Below are 19,454 nucleotides of genomic sequence, written 5' to 3' on the forward strand. Positions count from 1 at the left end.
AAGAATCACCTCCCTCGACCTGCTGGCCATGCTTCTTTTGATGCTGCCCAGTATATGGTTGGCTTTCTGGGCTGTGAGCACACATTGTTGGCTCACATCCAGCTTTTCATCAATCCATACCCCTAAGTCTTTCTTGGCAGGGCTGCTCTCAATCCCTTCATCCCCCAGCCTGTATTGATACCAGGGGTTGCTCAGACACACGTGCAGGACCATGCACTTGGCCGTGTTAAACCTCAAATGATGATGTCTTTCTTCAATGAAATGAATGAGAACTCACTGCTGGATGACAGCCTGTTTCTGATAAGGTGCCTGCTTTGGCCCATACCTGAGAGGGTGAGGTTTTTATAAGTCTTTCAGATTGTTTTAAAAGGAAGAGACAAGTTGTGGAAACAAAAATTTAAAAAGAAACACGTGGTGCTATATGAGCCTGTCGCCGTCGTGCTTCAGCAGATATGGGAGTTGAAGCAGGACCCTGCAATAGTTGCTAGGAGTGATTGCAGAATGGGAGCTGTGTTGTTCCACTGCGACGTTGCCGGTCTTTGCTTTTTGTTCTAAACTGTGTTGTTCCCATGGGTAGTAGGACTCGCTGTGTATATTGCTCAAGTGACTCAATCTAATGAACAGAATTTGTTTCAATTCAGGATTAAAGGTGTCTTTAGTTTTGTATTACTTGTATATGAAAATGGTATGTCATATTGCACCTAAGTTCTGTATGATGGCTGTTGAAGTAACTCGTGACTTGATTTATAAACCAGCCTTCTTTCCCCTTGTCTTGTTAATAATACTTTTTCTATTCTGAAATAGGTTGTAGGTTTCTCCTTGTTAAGCGTGTAAACACACCCGATGAATGTGTATAAATCCTATAACCTTCTATGTTTATGTAGTATCATCCTACATTGACCATGCTTTTATAGCCTGAATTTCCAGGTAATAACACAATGAAATGGTTATCTGGGCTTTTTGCCTTTTTTTTTTTTTTATGAGAAAGTTGAGTATTTCCTGTAATTTTAAATAAAATGTTTTTTCCTTTCCTGACTCTATATGGATACCTGACCGTACGAGGCTTCCAATCAAAGTGTATTTCATTATAGAAACCGTAACAGGAAAAAACCCCAATCCTATGGTGGAGATCGTATACTTGGTATACAGTCTGTTTTCCTTGGTAGAACTGAACATGAAGGAAAAACTCATATGCAACTAACATTTTTAAGAAGCTTGTTCTCTACCATTCCCCTCCAATAAAAATATTTGGGTCTAAATTTAGCTAAGAGAATCTAAATTTATCATGAGCATTTTCCTGTTTTCCATGACTAGAGAGACATTTTATTTGAGAAGCTACTTTGTTTCAAAGAAGTCTTGATTCCTTTGGGACTCACTTCCCAAAAGGATAAATTTCATTGAATGTAATAGAATTATAATAAATGGGGGTGGGGTGAAAATACAATGTTTCTAAAATATTTACCTTAAACCTTTAGAGGAACGTGGTAGAGTTATCTTTCCATTACTTAATAGGCTTATCTGTCTGTAATTCATTTTTAGAGAAACATGGTAGGGTTATCTTTCCATTACTTAATAGGCTTATCTGTCTGTAATTCAATTTTTTCCAGATGCTGTACAATCATCAGCTGTTCACTTGTGGCTACTTTTTCATTCTTGTAACCAGGTCATTCTGAACTATACAACTCTCTTGACACAAGTGTCACTTATAGGTATGATCTGAACACCAGTCATTTAAGATTGGCTATCTTTATTGACAGTCACAAGGTTGTTTTATCTATAAGTGAATTTTGGTGGGGGTTGAATATAATATTGGATCTAAGTCAAGGAAGGGTAGGCTTATAATGTCTATTATTCTAGTAAATTTTTGTGACTTTTCTGTAAAAGTCAGTGAAAGTGGACTACACTGAGTGTTTCTGAGGATTACTGTTGATTCCATTTTGGAGTAAGGACTCAGATATAACTGTTAATCTTAATTTTGTTTTCCTCTCGGGCAGCCATTCAAATTGTAAAAACTGTTGGTCTCACTTCTACAGTTGGGATCTTTCTTTGAATTAACTTTGTACATTGGAAAGAACATTATGATATGTTTGCCTTGTGTTTTATAACTGGTGACTTTTCTGTTTGGACACAGTGATATTAATTGTGGCAAAATTGAAGTCGTCTGCCAACGTTTATAGAACTATATTTCTAAATAACAAAATAATCTTTTTAGTGCAGGTATCAGCAAAATGTTTAGAATATTACTGTCATGCAATTTAGAAGTTGTGCTTCGGAATATCCTATTTTCTGTGGTCTTTATTTTAAAAACCAAAACCTAACAACACTAAATTCTGCATGTCTACTATTTTTTGTGTGGCATTATATAAAGGTAAACACTGCTCTCTTAATGTAGGTTGTGAGTGCTGCATGTGTGCTTTTCAGAGCAGTAGTGTGAGGAAGCTGGCAGTGGAATGGCAGGACGGCCTCATCCTTATGACAGTAACTCCAGTGATCCAGAGAATTGGGATCGGAAATTGCATAATAGACCTCGTAAACTTTGTAAACATTCAAGGTAGGTGCTACATACCATCTATTGCATCTCAAAAAATACAATAAAGGTCCATTCTAAAGGCTACTGTATCTGGTTGTGGCAAGTCCTGTCATAATTCTTGTAGTCCTTCTTAAAAGGAACACTTCTTAATCCTTTTAAAAGACATTTTCTAACCTAACTGATTTGTCAGCTTCCCTAATCTGTGCATAGATTTGTTTTGCTATTGATGGAATTTTAATCTTTTTTTAAAAAACCTAAATGCTTTGTGTGCATGTCATGATACCACTTGAGTGACTAAATATATGCATTTTTTTGGGGTGCTTATAATAGTTACTTCCTGTTCATCACTTTAGTTGGTTGGTACTACTCTCTGTTAAGTAGCATACTTAAAGTATGTGGAGCTTGTTCATGGTGATAACTAATAGTTGCTTGCATGCAAGTAGCACACTCTATAGCACTTTCTTCGTAAAGCTGTGTGTCAGATCTTGCTTTCACCTGCATCCCTCACCGTAAGAATATTTTTTAAATGCTTCTTGATTTGAAGGCGTTATGAAGTTGATTAGTGTTTTTCCAGCATATAGTGATCAAAAATGAGCTAAGCGGAGCTGTTAGTCACCTAGCTAATGTATGTGAAGAAGCATGTTGCTGGAAATATATATAAGCTTCCAAATAAGTGTGTATCTTCCAAGTACTTTGCCCTTTTAGAAGTGCTAAATACAACTAAAAAAATCTATGTTAGCTAGCTAAAATTGTTAGTGAGGTAAGCTTTCCCACTTGCAAGATCATAGGAAAAAAGCTACAGAGCACACTCAATACCAGCAATTTAATTCACATTTTTATTGCATAGATTCAGATAAACTGCACTCAAGTGTTGCCCTAAGTATTCTATGGGCAATTAATATTGTGGGTTATTTTCCTGTTGTTAAGTCTTGGATAATTGTGAGACATCCAAGAGGGCAGGAAAAAAGAATGCACCAATAATTAAAAGGCTCACAGGGAGACCCATGTAATTATATGCCTGTCTGTGATGTGAATAATGGAATGGTTAACACAGAACCGAAGAGGGTGGCTGCTGCTGCTGGTCCGTATAGGCTAATGGAATATAGCTTTGTACAATTGATGTTTTTATTAAGATGATGGTGTCCGGTAAGTGTTTAATCTGTGCTTCTTACTTAGGATCAAAATGTGGCGCAGTATCAGCAGATGAACAATATAGATATAATAGGGCATTGTCTGCAAGTTGAGGACTGTTCACTGTCATGTCTCGGAATGTGGTTGTAAATGGGTGATTCATCACTAAGTCCAGTTCATGTAGTTCATCTCTGATCCCATGCTACCTCCCATGACTGGTGATCTGGAATAAAACCAAAAACTGATATAGATGCAGATGCTCTGTGATGGAGAGTGTTAAATAATGAAAAGAAATCGTTAATAGTATGTGATCTGAGGGGTTTGGTAAGCTGGTTGCAAATAACCATGCCTTCTTCATATGACTAAATACAAAGTTAAACATTTAGGAAAAAAGAATGTAGGCCACTTTTGTATACCGCATCAACCCATGATCATCGGTAGTATTGGGACTACGAAGAACACTGTCTCAATGGGTAGTCAATTGAACATAAATCTCCATTAACATCATGTGGTCAAAACAGCTAATGCAGCTGTTGGATGTATAGTGAGAGAAGGTACTGGAAATCTGGTATCAGCAGTTCACAAGGAAGACTTTTTTTCAGAGGGGATTCTGAATACATAGAAGTTACAAAGTAACTTTTGAGACAGAAAATTCAAAGGTTAAATAATGATGTCGTGATCGGTCTCTAAAGATCCTCACAAAACCAGCATTATGATGATGAGCTTTAGTCAGTAGGCAAATTTCTAATAAAGTGTGGTAGCTGGAAGCTGAAGCTAGGTAAATCCAGTCCAGAGAAACAGTGCACATGTTTTACCATGTGTAGTCTGTTGCAGGTTATCTGTTTTGGGGAAATGTTTAAACAAAAAGCTCTGCAGCTTTCTGAAAAGATTATCTGATGCAAATAGGAGCTAAGGAAGTCTATGGCCTATGCCTTTCAGAAAGGCTGCGGTTGATCCCTTTGTAAGATCTGAATTCAAGGTTCACACATCAGAAGGTATGAAATCTATGCCTCTAAAATAATTGCAACTAAGTTGGACATATTTATGTCAAAACACAATTTGTGTTTCCAATAAAATGCTGAACAGCCAGTGTTTTATGGAACCTTTTAATGTGTATGGTAGGAATATAGTATTCAAGTTAACATCTGGATTTTTATTTTTTTTTTCCCCCCCCAAATAATGCAGACACATTTTGGAAAGCTTTGTGAATGAGAATCCAACTAATAGTTTGAGGTCGTAATAGAATAAGGAATAAATTAAGGAGAAATATTTTGTTACCTTGTTCCTTTGAGATACTTGATTACTTCAGAGAATCCAATTATTGGAAAATAGTGTACTTTATTCAAAAGCCTAAACAAAATAATTGGATTTTGGGTAGCTGAATATAGACATATCACTATCACTTCTGACTCGACGCTTTTTCTCCACACAAGTGGAAGTCTGTGTGAAAAATGCAGTGTGAGGAGAAAAATGCTTTTGGAGACATAAGTTGTAGTGGTGTAATGTGAACAGAACTGCTTTGTTAAAAGGTTTGAGTGCTGCAGTCTCACTTGTCTTGCACTTTCAAAATATGCCCTGTTATCATAGGGGAAAAAAAATACTTTGGGTTTGAAAAGTGTAATGGTGAAATAAGAACTTAATAATATATCTCAACAAGGGAGTAATATTTGAGAGATGCTTAGCTTGTCACTTCTTGGTGCTTTGGAGTGTTTAATCCTCCAGCCTTAACATTCTTAAAATAGCTTAGATAATTTCCTAGACTCATAGAAAACATAATCTAGGACTGACTGTGAGCCGTCCTTCTGTGTATGAGGCAGCAAGGATGGCCACAGGACTTGGCTCCCTTCACTGCCCGGTCTGTCTGAGGCAAAGGATGTGTGGCAAAACTGTTTGAGGGGGTGTATGTATGAAACAGTTCCACAGGTTAGCATTTTATGTTTTTATTTCCAGTTTGGCAAGTGTCCAATTTTTGAAAGCTCTGGCAAGCTGTGCTGTTGTTTTCTTTCTTTTTTTTTTTTTTACTTGGTCTGAGATGGACAGTGTAACAGAAAACTCAGAAGAGAGAGATTCAAAACATAAGGACCAAAAATATAATGCATGTGATTCCTTGTATAAAGGGATACTGACAGAGTGAAATTATATGGTGTTAAAGCTAACTGTGACTAATGATGCACAGTCTTGTTTGTCCAAGCTATTACAAAAATCTTTGAGATGCTTTTTATTTAAGTACCCAAGTATAATAGAAGAAAACTTTCGGGAACCATATGTTGACTAAACAGTGGCTAAGGTTCACGTAAATGGTCTCTGCATTCATATTTTCATTATTAGGTATTGCTGTTCTGTATTTTCTATTTAATTTTTCATTGGTTGTTAGCTTCCCACATGCAATTTCTCCATAGGGCTGCAGTTTTTGTTTTTGTTGGAAGACTTTAATTCTAATTCTGTTGTACTAAGTTCTTTCTCTGGGGTTGTGATGAAAAGTCTGTGACTTAAATTTACCTCTTCCTTAAGATTTATTCTGGATTTAATTTTCTAAATCTGCTTCTGTTTTAGTCCCATTGATAACTCCTTGTTTGTTCATTCTATTTAGATAGTATTAGGTTCAAAGTCCTTCCTGCCCTACTGCGTTAATGAACAAAATGTGGCTGTGCTGTGATTCTGTTGTCATGACTCTTGAATCTTTGAAAATCTTGAGCTTCTTTGAAAAATCTTCCGTAGATGACAAGTTATTGTGCAGATGCTGAATGCTAGGATTTTTTTCCTTAATATTATTTTTGCATGCTGGAAGGAAGCATTCATGGGTTGTGAATGGAAGTGCTACTTGCCTCAGCATTTTGTAAGTACATGAAGCATCCCCAGAGGGGTCCTTTTCTTGTCTCTGGAATGATATCAGAATGTATAATATGTTTTTCACTGCAAGATGGGTTTTATTTCTCTTTCGTAAATTGGGTTTCTGCAGTTGAACACTATATAGCATGGGACAGGCCTGCACAATATACGACATTAAAAGAATTAGGCCTACTTTCACTATGGGCTCAGGTCATAGTCTATGAATTACTGTGCACCATCTGCTTCAAGTTAACTGCAAACGTGCTGGCTCTTAATTGCAAGATGGTATTGGCAGATCAAGAAGATCTCTTCATCTAGATTTCATTGGCACCAGGATGTAAAGCCCTCAAAGAAACTGATATGGGCTTGGAAGAGATGTTCTTGAAATCTAGAAAAATGGGCTGCACTCGGTGATGTCTTTCAAAAACATCAGTCTACTAATCTTTGGTAAGGTATCTGAGGTATAGTGAGTGGTCTTAAACAGTTTTGTGTGGATGGTTTTTTTCTCTTCCTCTTTGAAATCCTTAATTTCTGAAATGGCAGCTCATGAACACTGCTGAGAAGGAAAACTTTCTGTGCAAAAGAACGCACTAAATCTTCTTGAACTTGTCCAGCACGTACAGACATATTTTCCAAATATCATCAGATACTATTTGTGGTGGACTTTATAGAATCATAGAATCATTTAAGTTGGAAAAGACCTTTTAGATCATCAATTCCAACCATTAAACTTTGGCATTGTGCAAAACTTGATCAGACCTGACTTTTAATTAAGACACAAAACACTTCAGAGGTGAAGCTATTACGCTCAGAACTATTATGCCCTAGAATTTTTATGCACAACTCTTCTGCATTGCTCTCTGCTCCTTTTTGCTCCTAGAGTAGAAACTATAATGGCTAGATACAGGTTCAGTGTTTGGACCCAGTTCTTTTGAATTTGAACTTCTGAAGCTGGTTTTTAATAGACGGAGGTACTTTCCAGTTCCAAGGAAGAGAATATGCCTCTGTCTGTCTTAAACATTCATTTTTACCTAGTATCCCATTTTGAAAATGGAGTAGGAATTGGAATTTAAATAAAGGCAACCGGTGTTCTTCTATGGAGGTTGTGTATGCAGGCAATTTGACAGAAGTCATAAGGTGTGAATGAATGTGTATCTATCTAATGGTTAATTCCTTGCTGCTTGAATAATCCCTTTGGCAACTGAATGTTTGTGGGATTTTTGTGTCCCTTCCTTCCTGAATTACTAAAAATGTGTTACTCATAGTTGAGAGGGCCCACAGAAGACTAAAATTACGTGAATATTTAAGAATTTTAGATCAGGAAAGCGTTTGTAGAGTTGCTGTGTTGGGTTGAGGGGAAGATCCTGTAGCACTCTCAGTTTAAGCAGAGAGAATTCTTTCTGAGGGCTTCCTTACTGGAGGTTGAGCCCCACGTGAAGCGTGACTGCTGGACCCTGCTTCTGCGAGATTTTGATGGATGCATGTCCTGGCCTGAGGGGTAGTTTTGTGGGAATCAAGAGCTAATCCATTTGTGGCATGTTCTCTCTACCTGCAATAGGAGTAAAGGAGAACCAAACATGCTAATTCTGCTACGGAGAATATACCCCGTATAGGGAACCAGTGCTGAGAGACCCCCGGTGCGCTTGCACTTTTTCTTGCTGCTGGGAGACTGTTCTATTGGAAGCAAAAAAATGCCTGAGAAAGGCAGCTTTTCCCGCATGCTTTCTATACAGCTAATTATAGCTATGTCTTCCACGGCTTATTTTGAAGGGAAGAAAAGGCCTACAAGACTGTGATGGTTATTCTACCCCTGGGGCATGGGGAGGGTGGTTGTGTGAACCCTCAGAAGACCCTAAAAACAGGAGAGAATTCGCTGGTTCAGGTAGTTGAAATTGTGTGAGCAGAAATTTTCCTTCCATGTCTGAAGAGCTGACTCTTCAGTCTAGAATGCCGATGCTCTCCTGCCTTTCTAATAATGTCTCTTGTTTTTCTTACTGACTTCCTCTATAGTAGCAGTCTTTTGCTGAACACCCCCCCTTATTCCTTCAGTTTTCATCATATTTTAATTTCCACTTTACTGCTTATGACATCTTGATTTTTATTTTTTCTAAGACTTGCTTTTAAACTATTCCTCCAGTGTATTGTGGCTCCTTAAAACAGCCTACAGACATTCTAAAAAGAATAATTTCAAAAAAGCTGTAGCATAATGCTTACTTATCCTCCTCCAAAGAAAAATCCTTTAGAAAATTTAATCCTGATACATGTATTAATTTGCTTTGCTTTTTGTGCTCGGTGGACTTGACTTGTCAAACATTTGGTGACCTATTGATGTGAAGATGTGCTACATCAGGACTTGGTGAACTGATTTCTGATCAGTAAACATAGTGATTAGTATAATTATATACTAATATTTAGGTTGTCACAAAGCATAGTACATTTTTCCCAGCTTAGACTTGCTGGAAAAGGGATGTTCATAGTTAAAAAATGGAGGCTGTGCTGCCTTGTTCTCAAAAGGCTATTGCTGTACCTGCTTGTGAACTCGGCGAAAGGTGAATTAATTTAAAATATTAATCCTGGCAGACTTTACAGGAACAAATTAACCATACCTTGAAACTTGTATGCGATTGTCTATCTTGAATGATCGTGATCACAAATGAGAGATGTGACAAGAGAAAGTTAGCAATAACCTTTTCAGATGTGGTGTTTGTGTGCTGAAACCCGACAAGCTGGCAGGACTAGAAATAGCTTCGCAGATGGTACTTGGCACGGTACCGAGCAGCTCTCCTCTCGCACGCTCCCCACGCTGCCCGTCAATCGCGGTACCCAATGGCTGCTTAGAGATGGGGAAACGGCAAGTACGAATTCAGCTCACAGGAGGCTGCGAGGTCAGACGTCAGTATTGCACTACGCATGGCTGAGTCAGTGACTGTGAGAAATTGAATTGAATTAATATCTAGAGGGGTTTGCGTCTTTGAACACTTAATGGACTGTATAGCTACAATTTCTTATCCTTGAGGGGAAGATGATGGAGGAAAAAGTAAGGCTCGCTGATGGTGCAGTGAACTACTGAAGAAATGATGGAAATACCAAATATGCTGAACTTAACAAGTAATGCCAAAGGATGCTGATCTGGCTTTCAAAGCTGCCTTTTTGGAAGGAACAGAATTCCTTTGTGCTCTGATTTCAAAATTATTTCCATGCTTTTGTGTTTCCTCCCTGATAGATACAAGAGGAAGGTGCGTATCCGTTAACAGGAATAATCTGTGGGCATTATTTAGGAGAAGAATGAGGAAAAGTACTGTCCTTTGTGTGCACTGGTCAATTGAAATGTCTGCTGACAAAGAACAGACTTCAGGGGGAGGAAGAGGGGCATAAGCATTGTCATTGTGTAAATCCTAGCAATATGAGCAGAACAGACTTCTTTTCTTCTAAAGCCTTATAGCAATATATGTGTAATTTAGTGTATAGATAAAGCTCTATATCCCGTTTCTACAAGTGTTGATTATGTGAATCGTCCTAGGAAAGGGTCTAAGTTTATATTTTAAGAAGAGTTAGTTAATGCAAGTTTTAGAACATAAAGGGAGGGGAAAAAATGGGTAAAAATCTTGGCTAATCTTTCACTGCTGCATCCTTTTCATTTAGATAAGGTTTTAGGGTGGTTTTGGGGGTAATAAGTATATTGGTTTAGCACCATAACTCTGTGTAGACAAGAGCTGGGTTTATTAAAAAAAAAAGCATGTTTATTGGCAGTATTCAGTAGGATGCATAGGAAGTTTTTATATTGGAATAAATGCTAATTGTTTTGGCAGTAAAATTAATTCAGTTTAATGAGTTATTTTAATCATTAGTAATATATTCAGAGCAATATGTTGTTATGTAGAAAGATGAACTGAAGCTCTTCTTCCACAGATAACTCCAAAGCATCATTAAATTGAAGGGCATTTACATTTTTAAAAAACTGCTCTTCCCTTACTGCAAAAATATGAAGTATACCAGTATGACAAGTGTGCCATTTTGATGGTACTCTTTTTCCTCCTTTACATCATATTAAAGAGGTTTGCTTAAATAAAGCCTTGAGCTTATTTGGTTTTCTTTGTGAGGCAGCTGTTTTTAAAGAAAATGACTCTTCCCTTTACAAAGGCAGAGGTTCCTTGATCCCTGACTGAGGGGGAAAATAAATTCTATTGCTGACTTAAAGTTCTTGAATGGGTGCAGCGCTAGTGCCCCAATGTTCCTTTGGAGCCAGGAAAAACTGTATATTGAATTTGTGAAGATAGTCTAAATATACCAATATTCACAGGATTGCTATGTTGTGTTGTGCTGTCGTGTCCGTCCTCCCCTCCCCTGCAGGAAAGTAATCGATAAAGCAAGACTCTCTTACCTTTCCTTTGTAAACTTTTGGGTACTACGTGGTCTACATGTATCAGTTTTTTTTACAGATTCAGTGAATGAGGAAATCAGGCTGTGGGTTTAAAACGTTGGGGTTGGGTTTTTCCCCTCTTACAGTTTTAAATTAAATGCAATATGTTACTAAGCATGCAGGAAAAAATTTTGCTTATAGGCTGGTGGTATGCCTCAGTCTTTGCCCGTGGCTTCCATGGCACAGAGTGCAGATGGTGGTCATAGGGTGGGAAATTAATTGAAAACTGACATTGCAAATACTTCTTTTCAGAGTGAGATAGAGATCTGAAACTATAATGACTTTCTTGGAGGCTTGAAGTAATGCACTGTACAGAGCACCATTGACTGTTGTAGGCTGAAGTTACAGATTTATATAGCATGGCAGCCAAGTGCCACATGAGACCAACAGCTTCCTGGCACTTTTAATTATCAGCGTTTCACTGCTGTTTGAGAAGTAGTGGTATTTTATCTGGTCTGCATAATGCTTCTGTGAAACACAATACTTTCTAACAGTTTGCCTGTTCTTGCAAATGGGGCAGCTTTGCTTTTGTGGGTCACTCGTCCGTGGGTGTAGGTTGGTAGCTGCATTGACACAACTGTGGAACTACCTAGGGACTACCGGTTCAGCTTGCCTGCATCACTGGGGACGGGTTTGTAGTTAAAGTTCCATTTTCTACAAATGTTAGGACTTCCTGAACAAAATGCACTGCCAAGTCTTAGTTAGCAACTTTAAGAAATACGTATTTTAAAACTATGGAGAGACGGAGTGAATGTTTTGGCCTTAGTAATGCACGAAATAAAGTAACTCCTAACAGGCTTTTCACCGCTGGTATGAAGTGAAGGGTTTTTCCATTTCCCTGCAGAAGTAACCTCCTGTTCCCAGTGACTTTGTTAGGGTGGAGAAAAATTATATTATTAACAAGTCATTCTGTCAAAAAAAAAAAAAAAGAAAAATTATTTGGTAGTTCTGATGTAGTCGTTTTTTTGAACACTTGCAATTTCTTCTGTAGCCTCTTTACACGAAAATATGAACCCCAGGTCTTCTTTCATATGTACTGGCCACAGATGTAGCTCCTTTTTCAGACTAATTGGTACAGCATCTCAGTGACACAGTTTTCCTAGCCAAATATTGCAGGGTAAAGCTAGTGACTGTCTCTTCTGACGTGCTAGTTTCTACGTCTTTATTTTATCTTTGTTTAGATTTAAACTCATTTTAGTTGTCTTGTTTATTGTGGAACAAAGTTGTATTTCAGTGGTAGTATTTATCTGAGTACATGTGCTGTCAAACAAATGGAACTTCAGATTTTGTCAGAGATATATGCAACAGATCAAAGAAATAAATTTATTTTTGTGTACTGTGACTCAACAGCGATGAGATTTTAAGATTGACATTTTAGATGGCTGTTATTAAGATGAGTGAAAATTAATGATTCATTTGCTGCTGTCTCAAGCCAAACTGCTTGAATTCTTAGAAATCTTTCAGTTTTGGCTTGCGTCTTGCATCTTCTGGCTAATAGATAATGTGCCAGTCTCACGGTTAGCATTAATCTGTACACTAAAGGGAGGAAAGTACAACATAGAAGCAGAGCAAATGAATGGCGTGGCCAGCTGCAATTTGAACGGCTCATTGAAATTATTTACTAATCTGTCCATTTCAGAAACAGTTGATTTAATATTTAAGGATCCTGTCCTCCTCCAGCTGGCAGCCTCTGCCTCTTCCGTAGCGTGATGTGCTGAATTGATGGTTCATGTGTCCGTGCTCTGAAGGGATGGACGTGGCTGGCAGCAGGAGGCACGCTAATCTCCTTGCTGCCCCGCTCCTCCCAGGCTTTCTGGCTCTATGTACCAAGGCAGAAGTAGCCCCAGTTCTGACACTGGGAAGGTAGCTCTGAAACAGTCGTGCCTGGCGTGTTTAGTCCTTAATTCAGACATGACTAAGGAGGAAGTGTGATGCCAGCTGAGTCAGTGTTACTTCCTGTAGCACCTGTTTTTCTCAGCTCCTGTAAAGAGATTATTAACTAGGGCTCACCCTACTTCAGTGTGAACTCTGAATCACTGCTTAGGGGGTAATGAATGTGGCTTTAGATAGTATTCTGGATTAAGAATCGCATTTTAATTGCCTTCTCTGTTAAAGGGTAATTCACGTCTGCTCCGCCAAAATGCGTGATAAGCCTGCGTGTCCTTACAGTGGTTCATTTTCATTTTCTAGTTGCTTCCCTTATTTAAAGCAAGTAGAACACTTTAGCTATTGAGAAATACCGAGTCGTACATTTTGATACTATAAAATGTGGCACCTGTAAAACTTTCTTACAGCATTGTTAGAAATATTATCAGGGCTAAGATCAAAGCGTTGCTTTAACAAAGGCCTGATCACATGTGGCTTTATCAGGATTTGCTGAGATATTTTGTCACAGGTCTTCTATGTGTGGGAGTACTCCTCACACATGCACACTCCCCCCTCATTCCCTCCCTGTGTGGGATAGTTGGTTATACCGTGATGTACAAATACAAACCTTTTAGGGGCAGATGAGATACACAGGTTCTTTCCTTTAAAAAAAAAAAAAAAAAAAAAAAAAAATTGTGACCATTTCTTGGGAAGTTTAGCTGCAGCAATAGTGAATATCATCCTGTCTAAACAGGGGTCAGGCTTTGGTTTCAAGTTAAATTTTAATGATAGGCTGCAATCCACATTTCTGATAATTTGTGGGCGTATTTTGTATGCTTTAAAATGGTTCTGGTTTGTATGCATATATGTATGGAAGAAAAGGTGTAAAGCTTTTCTTAAATTGTTGATGCTCTTGAAAGGGAGGCTTGCAGATCTCATTCTTGCAAACTTACGTACGTTTCACTTTCATCATACAGAATTTACCTTTCTCTGATAAAGTAAAACAAGGAAGGAGACATATTAGCTGTGCTGAAGTGCTGCGTATCTTAATACATTCAGAATTGCATTGAAAGTCCTGAGGAAAATTCTGTGTCCTTTTAGTGGAAATGGTTGGATCATCTTTATTCTTGGGCTGTGAATCTCAGCATTTCCAGCCATAAGCGAGGCTTGCAGTTCTTTTACCTCATTCAATAGACCTTTGGCTGACTTCACATCCTAAAGATGCATGTCTTATTGCAGCATATTTTAAGCTTGGCAGGAAACAGTATTGCAGTAGATTCTCTCTGCAGCAAGCTTCTGCTTTATCGGATACGAGATCCTTCCCTCAGTCAAATGGACTGGGGAGAAGCTTGTGTTCCTTAGCTGAGAGGTATATTTCTTATCCTTTGTGTTGTGCTAATACTAATTTTGTGCCACTGTAAACTGCATAAATCTATTGTAGCCTTTTTGTTCTGATTTAAGCTTCTCATCTGTCACAGAAAATATCATGCTAGATGTTCACTTTTTTGAACCATCTTGAATTATTTTTTTTATCACTGACTCTAAGCAACTTAAAAAGAGGACATTCTGCTCAACTTGCTTGTACAGTTCACTCTTTTAAAATTTGTGCTTTTTTTTGCTATGTCATTATTCCTACCTTTTTGTGTTCTTGAATCCTACAGCATTCCTAGCAGTCATATTTAAGGTCTCTTGGTAAAAGTTGTGGGATTTGCAGGCTGCGAGCAAGTGGGGCATTGAGGCTCCTGTGGAAAGTTACACCCTTCTTAGTCTGTCAGACCTCGTAGCTGTGCAGACGTCTGTCTTGGTTATCCAGTACCTGGGGCTCTTGGATAAACCAGTAAATATGGAGTTGTCATGCCCATGCTTGAAAGGCAAACAGCAAAGGAATTGATGTAGGAGTTCCAGTGGGGTGCAAGGACACAGATATGTCTGTGGTGTCCTGATATAAAAAAAATGTCTTGTTTACAGAGTACAAATAAAAGGTGTAAGTATTTTTGGTAAAACGCAGCAATAGCTGTTGCAAGTTGATATTTAATTTTTAGATAGTTTCTGAGAGTACTGGATTTTGAAATTGACTGTTTTTGTTGGTAGGTTTAATAATTGCAAAATCAGTATCTTAAATTAAGGAATGTAACAATTTAATCACAGTCTAAAAAAATAATCTTAAAGTTACGTTAAAACTTGCTAGTTTAGAACAAATGTCCTACTTGTTACTGACACTGCTGTAGGTCTTGGCTTTAATAATGTAGTTCATATGTTTGCTCTCTGAGTTGTGGTGGCTTATTAATTGTTCCTTCTAAGAGTAACTGAAAATTTAAAAAAGAATGCACAGTAATATACCTTTGGCTGGTGTGGCTTGATGTATCAACTAGTTTAAGGCTGACCACCTTTGTAAAGGGCAAGTTGCAAAAAAAAGTGAAGTCAGTACTAAAAGCCTGTGCTCTGAGAAGGGTTTTCCAAAACAAGTTTCATTGGAAAAAATGACCCCTATCTTTTAATTTCATGGTTTGATTAGAACATTTAATTTAACAGAAGAATCAAAACAAAATGCTTAGTTGTATTTGACTTTCCTGTTCTGGTAGGGATTTCTGTGAATACAGGTTCACAGGCAGGCTCAACTGATGAGGCAGTGTCTCTGTATATCACACAGCAATGAACAGGTAATTCTTGCTGTCTACTTAATGTTCCAAATCATTGTGCATGATTGTAAACATAAACATGAATAAAACAAAGGAAATGGAGATGGATAATATTAATCTTCCAAACATGTACATGGAGTATGAATGCCTTTAAAATTTAAATGTATAAAATGTTTCTGAAATTTTGAAATGATGAATGTTTCATTTATTTCTGTTTTCAGCACCTCATCTCGTATTGCTAAAGGAATAGACTACACAAAAATGAGCTTTCATGGTGCAAGTGGTGGACATGAGAGATCAAGGGACAGACGCAGATCAAGTGACAGATCTCGTGACTCATCCCATGAAAGAGCAGAATCTCAGCTCACTCCATGCATCAGGAATGTTACTTCACCAACAAGACAGTATCATTCTGGTGTGTTCAGATCGATAGTTTTTCAGGATTAAAATTCTTAAACTTAATGACTATTTTGTTAAAAGCATACAATAACAAGCGTTATTTATGGATGCCACAACATACAGATTTCTTACATGTGCCGTGGGCTGGTAGTATGGTTTTTCGATAGGTCATAGCTTTCTCTGCAGTATATATTCTTACATAACGCTCTTACTTAGTTCAAATCAAAAGAATAGTCTAATTTTTCTAAGATAGTTAACGCTTCCCCTTTGCTTGGTGGTGTTTAGGTATTTAGAAATATAGGAAACACTTATCTTTTTTTTTTTAAGTGACAAAACTTGATTTGTTTCTTTGAACTACAGCACTAAACACAAACTGTGATGCATAGCTTCTATATTATGTTGAGTTGCTTTTTCAGTACTAGAATGCTAAATTTTTCTTGTAAAGGCTTTGGGGAGACAAGGTGGCTTTGATGTCTAAGTGGTAGAAACTTCAGGATCAGTTTTTTTGAAGTTCTCTCTAACTAGAACAGATTTGATTGAAAGAATTTGTACTTAACATACCAAGTTTCCATGTGTTGTGCCTGGAAAGATATACACTGCATAGAGCTCATGTAAATCTGTAATTTCATTTCCTGTTTTTTCTCCTTCTACTTTGTCCCTACTTAAGATCGAGAAAAGGATCACAGTTCATCTCGACCAAGCAGCCCTCGCCCTCAGAAGACTTCCCCTAACGGTTCCGTTGTTAGCATGGGGAACAGCAGCAGAAACAGCAGCCAGTCAAGTTCAGATGGGAGCTGCAAGGCTGGTGGGGAAATGGTATTTGTGTATGAAAATGGAAAAGAGGGAGCTCGGAATGTAAGAACTTCTGAACGAGTAACGCTCATAGTGGACAACACTAGATTTGTTGTAGATCCTTCTATCTTTACCGCACAACCTAACACAATGTTAGGCAGGTTTGTATCTTTTTTCTTTTTCGCCCCCTTAATCTCTAACTATAGAAGAGCCATAAATGCTTCGTAGATATTAAAACTGTTTAAATAGCTGTTGAACTCATATTGCTACAGCTGATCAGCTAATGTTTAGTATTAACAGTTTGCAAAGATCTTTAAGTAAAAAGTAGATGTAAGTTTTCCTCTGTATTTGGCAGACATGACAATTATCTCTATTATATAGAGACAAAAGAGTTCATAAGTAAATTAACATGTCATGTTGTACTCATTTCCTTCCATCTCACTGGGCATTGCTTCTGCGTTCCGTCTGCCTCATTCCATCTCTTGTTTTTAGAGCTAGTTGCTTCATAAAACAAAGTAGTGAGTATAGATAGCCTGTTTCAAAATCGCAAGGAGGAAAACCTTGAAGGGATTTATTTTGCTTGAGGGGCCTACACTGACAACATTCAAGCTCAGCATGTTTATCTTCTGAAGTACTTTTTGGACAGAGGAATGTCAAACAGTCAGTATAACAGGTCAGAGCCTCTCAGCAAAGAGACCTAAGACTCAAAATGGTCAATACTTGAATGAAACTTCACAATACGTGTGTAATATTTTCTGTAGAAATTATAGTGAGCAACATATTTAACATGTTTACTTGGTGGGAGAAGATTCTATACTTCACTTGCTCAAATACTGGCTGGTTTTGCATTGTCCAAATATAGAGAGCACCCATACAAACTTGTGGCAAGAAAGAAATGAAGGTTTATGTCTGTGTCCCTTTGGATTTGTCTTTTTAATTAAAATGTGGCTGTTTCTCAGCCCATTAGGATATAATCATATTTAAAAAACATATATATAAAACTATTTTCCAAGGTACAGGTAATAAATATGATTAACAATTTCTGCTTTGTTTAAATCACCACTGCATGGGATAACTAGTACCTTGGTTCCTGTTCTGTAAGAATTCAAGGGAAACAGTTACAGAGAAAGCAAAAAAAGCTTCTCTGTGTAAACAGTAAAGGGAAATAAATAGAAGTAATCATTAAAAGAATTAAATCATTGATGTGAGGCACTTGTATATGTGTATACATGTAAAGATCCAGACTAACGAACTGGGGGTGTATCAGTGTGAAGTTAGACAGTGAAATAGTTTCCTTTCTCATGCCCAGCCTCAGAGTAAGTGGTGCTGGCTCTTGCACTAGATTTTTGTGTGTGTGTGTTGCTGAGTTATGCTCCCTTTGGGATTGGTTCAAGGAACAAGCTTATTTTTATCTTCTGCTAATTCAAAAGTAGGTTAATAAAAATATGGAAATAGTGCTCTAAAAGGCAAGTTAGCTATAAACCCACTTTCCCCCAATGTCAGTTCACAGGACACTAAACAGGAACAGCTTAGCTAATCCGTTCTGGGAGGTAAAACTAAGTAATAAGAATGTATTATGTGCCTTAAGTCTATATCCTGTCAGACTGCCTTCCTAAATGTTATTTCTTGTCTTGAAGGGTGTTCATAAAATGCATTTCAAACCGTTCAGTGAAAAAAATTTCCTTTGTTCTCTATTACAAGCATGCACAGTACACCAACTCTGTTTCTTGTAGGTTGTGTGTGTGAAAGCAAAGCTTTGCCATTAGGGTATATTTGTAAATAAAACAAAGAGTAGATGGCAATACTTCCTGAAGCATAGGGTGTAATTCTGCATCATAGATGTGTTTTAAAAAGTCAGCTTTTTTTCGTAGTGATCTAATGGGATACTGTAGATACTGCTTGGGACTTGTAGCTTTCTCCTTAGTCCGACTTTCCTTGCATCCTATTGGGGAGAAATATGCTGTATATGCTGCCCTTAAGTACGAGTGTTTTCTATCAGAATGTTATTTTAACTTTGGAATTAACTGAATGTTTTAAATGAAATTGAGGTGAGTTGCATGTACTTGAACACTAGCTTCTGTGTCTTAAACTACCTCAAATGTCTCTAAATAATGAGAATTCTACAGCAAAACATGTTCTTCAGCGACATCACCCCACAAATGCCAAAGACGACTTGTTTCGGGTTCCCCCCACCTTTGGCACTGGCAGGAAATGGCCTGGTCTAACTTCTGTTTTGATCAAAGGATATTGTCAAGTTAAGATTGAAGAATAAAACTAGACTTCCCTGAGTTACACTACCTGCTTTCTATTTTTCAGTGGCCTTGCTAAACATAAACTAAACTGAACAGTGTACATGCGTACGAGAGAGAATAGACTGTTTTTTCCCTTCCATTTCAGTACAGTTTTTCACATTTTACTTTTCAGATCTATTAAAAAAAATAATATATCATAGTAAGGAATTTTAACCTAATTACTTTTATTCTTGAGCAGGATGTTTGGATCGGGCAGAGAACATAACTTTACACGTCCTAATGAAAAAGGAGAGTATGAAGTTGCTGAAGGAATTGGTTCCACTGTGTTCCGTGCTATTCTGGTGAGTTTTCAGGGACAAGTACTGTTAGGACAAGCGCTGTATTAAGAGGCATAACTTCTTGATTTCTCCATTTCTCCTTACTTGCATATCTGGACTTTGTAGATGAATTAAATAATGTTGTTCTTGCACTGTTCTCCAGAGGGGAAAAATGCTTGCTAGGAAAACACCCCTAGGTTTTTTAGACATGTGCATGTGACAGCCAGGGGGAGAGAAAGCATGCATGAAATACACAAAAAAAAAAAATACTGCCACTCC

At 37.7% G+C, this 19,454-nt stretch overlaps 1 protein-coding gene across 8 annotated transcripts in view; it reads left to right on the forward strand.

The window, feature by feature from the left end:
- The window catches only part of BTBD10 (BTB domain containing 10), a 31,376-nt gene that overhangs the window by 5,903 nt on the left and 6,019 nt on the right, over positions 1–19,454 (forward strand). Inside the window, exons 2-6 of one of the 8 annotated variants that reach the window (XM_063334719.1) lie at positions 1,608–1,709; positions 2,393–2,551; positions 15,637–15,830; positions 16,482–16,767; positions 19,097–19,199. In XM_063334719.1, the coding sequence (XP_063190789.1) occupies positions 2,451–2,551; positions 15,637–15,830; positions 16,482–16,767; positions 19,097–19,199 (684 nt within the window). In that variant the 5' untranslated portion in view covers positions 1,608–1,709; positions 2,393–2,450. Of the gene's footprint in view, positions 1–1,607; positions 1,710–2,392; positions 2,552–9,382; positions 9,727–15,636; positions 15,831–16,481; positions 16,768–19,096; positions 19,200–19,454 lie in introns of those variants that run through there. The other 7 variants (XM_063334721.1, XM_063334723.1, XM_063334720.1 and 4 more) reach the window with 7 other exon arrangements.

Source organism: Chroicocephalus ridibundus, chromosome 4 (genome assembly GCF_963924245.1).
Source record: "Chroicocephalus ridibundus chromosome 4, bChrRid1.1, whole genome shotgun sequence".
In the NCBI taxonomy this organism is placed as follows: Eukaryota; Metazoa; Chordata; class Aves; order Charadriiformes; family Laridae; genus Chroicocephalus; species Chroicocephalus ridibundus.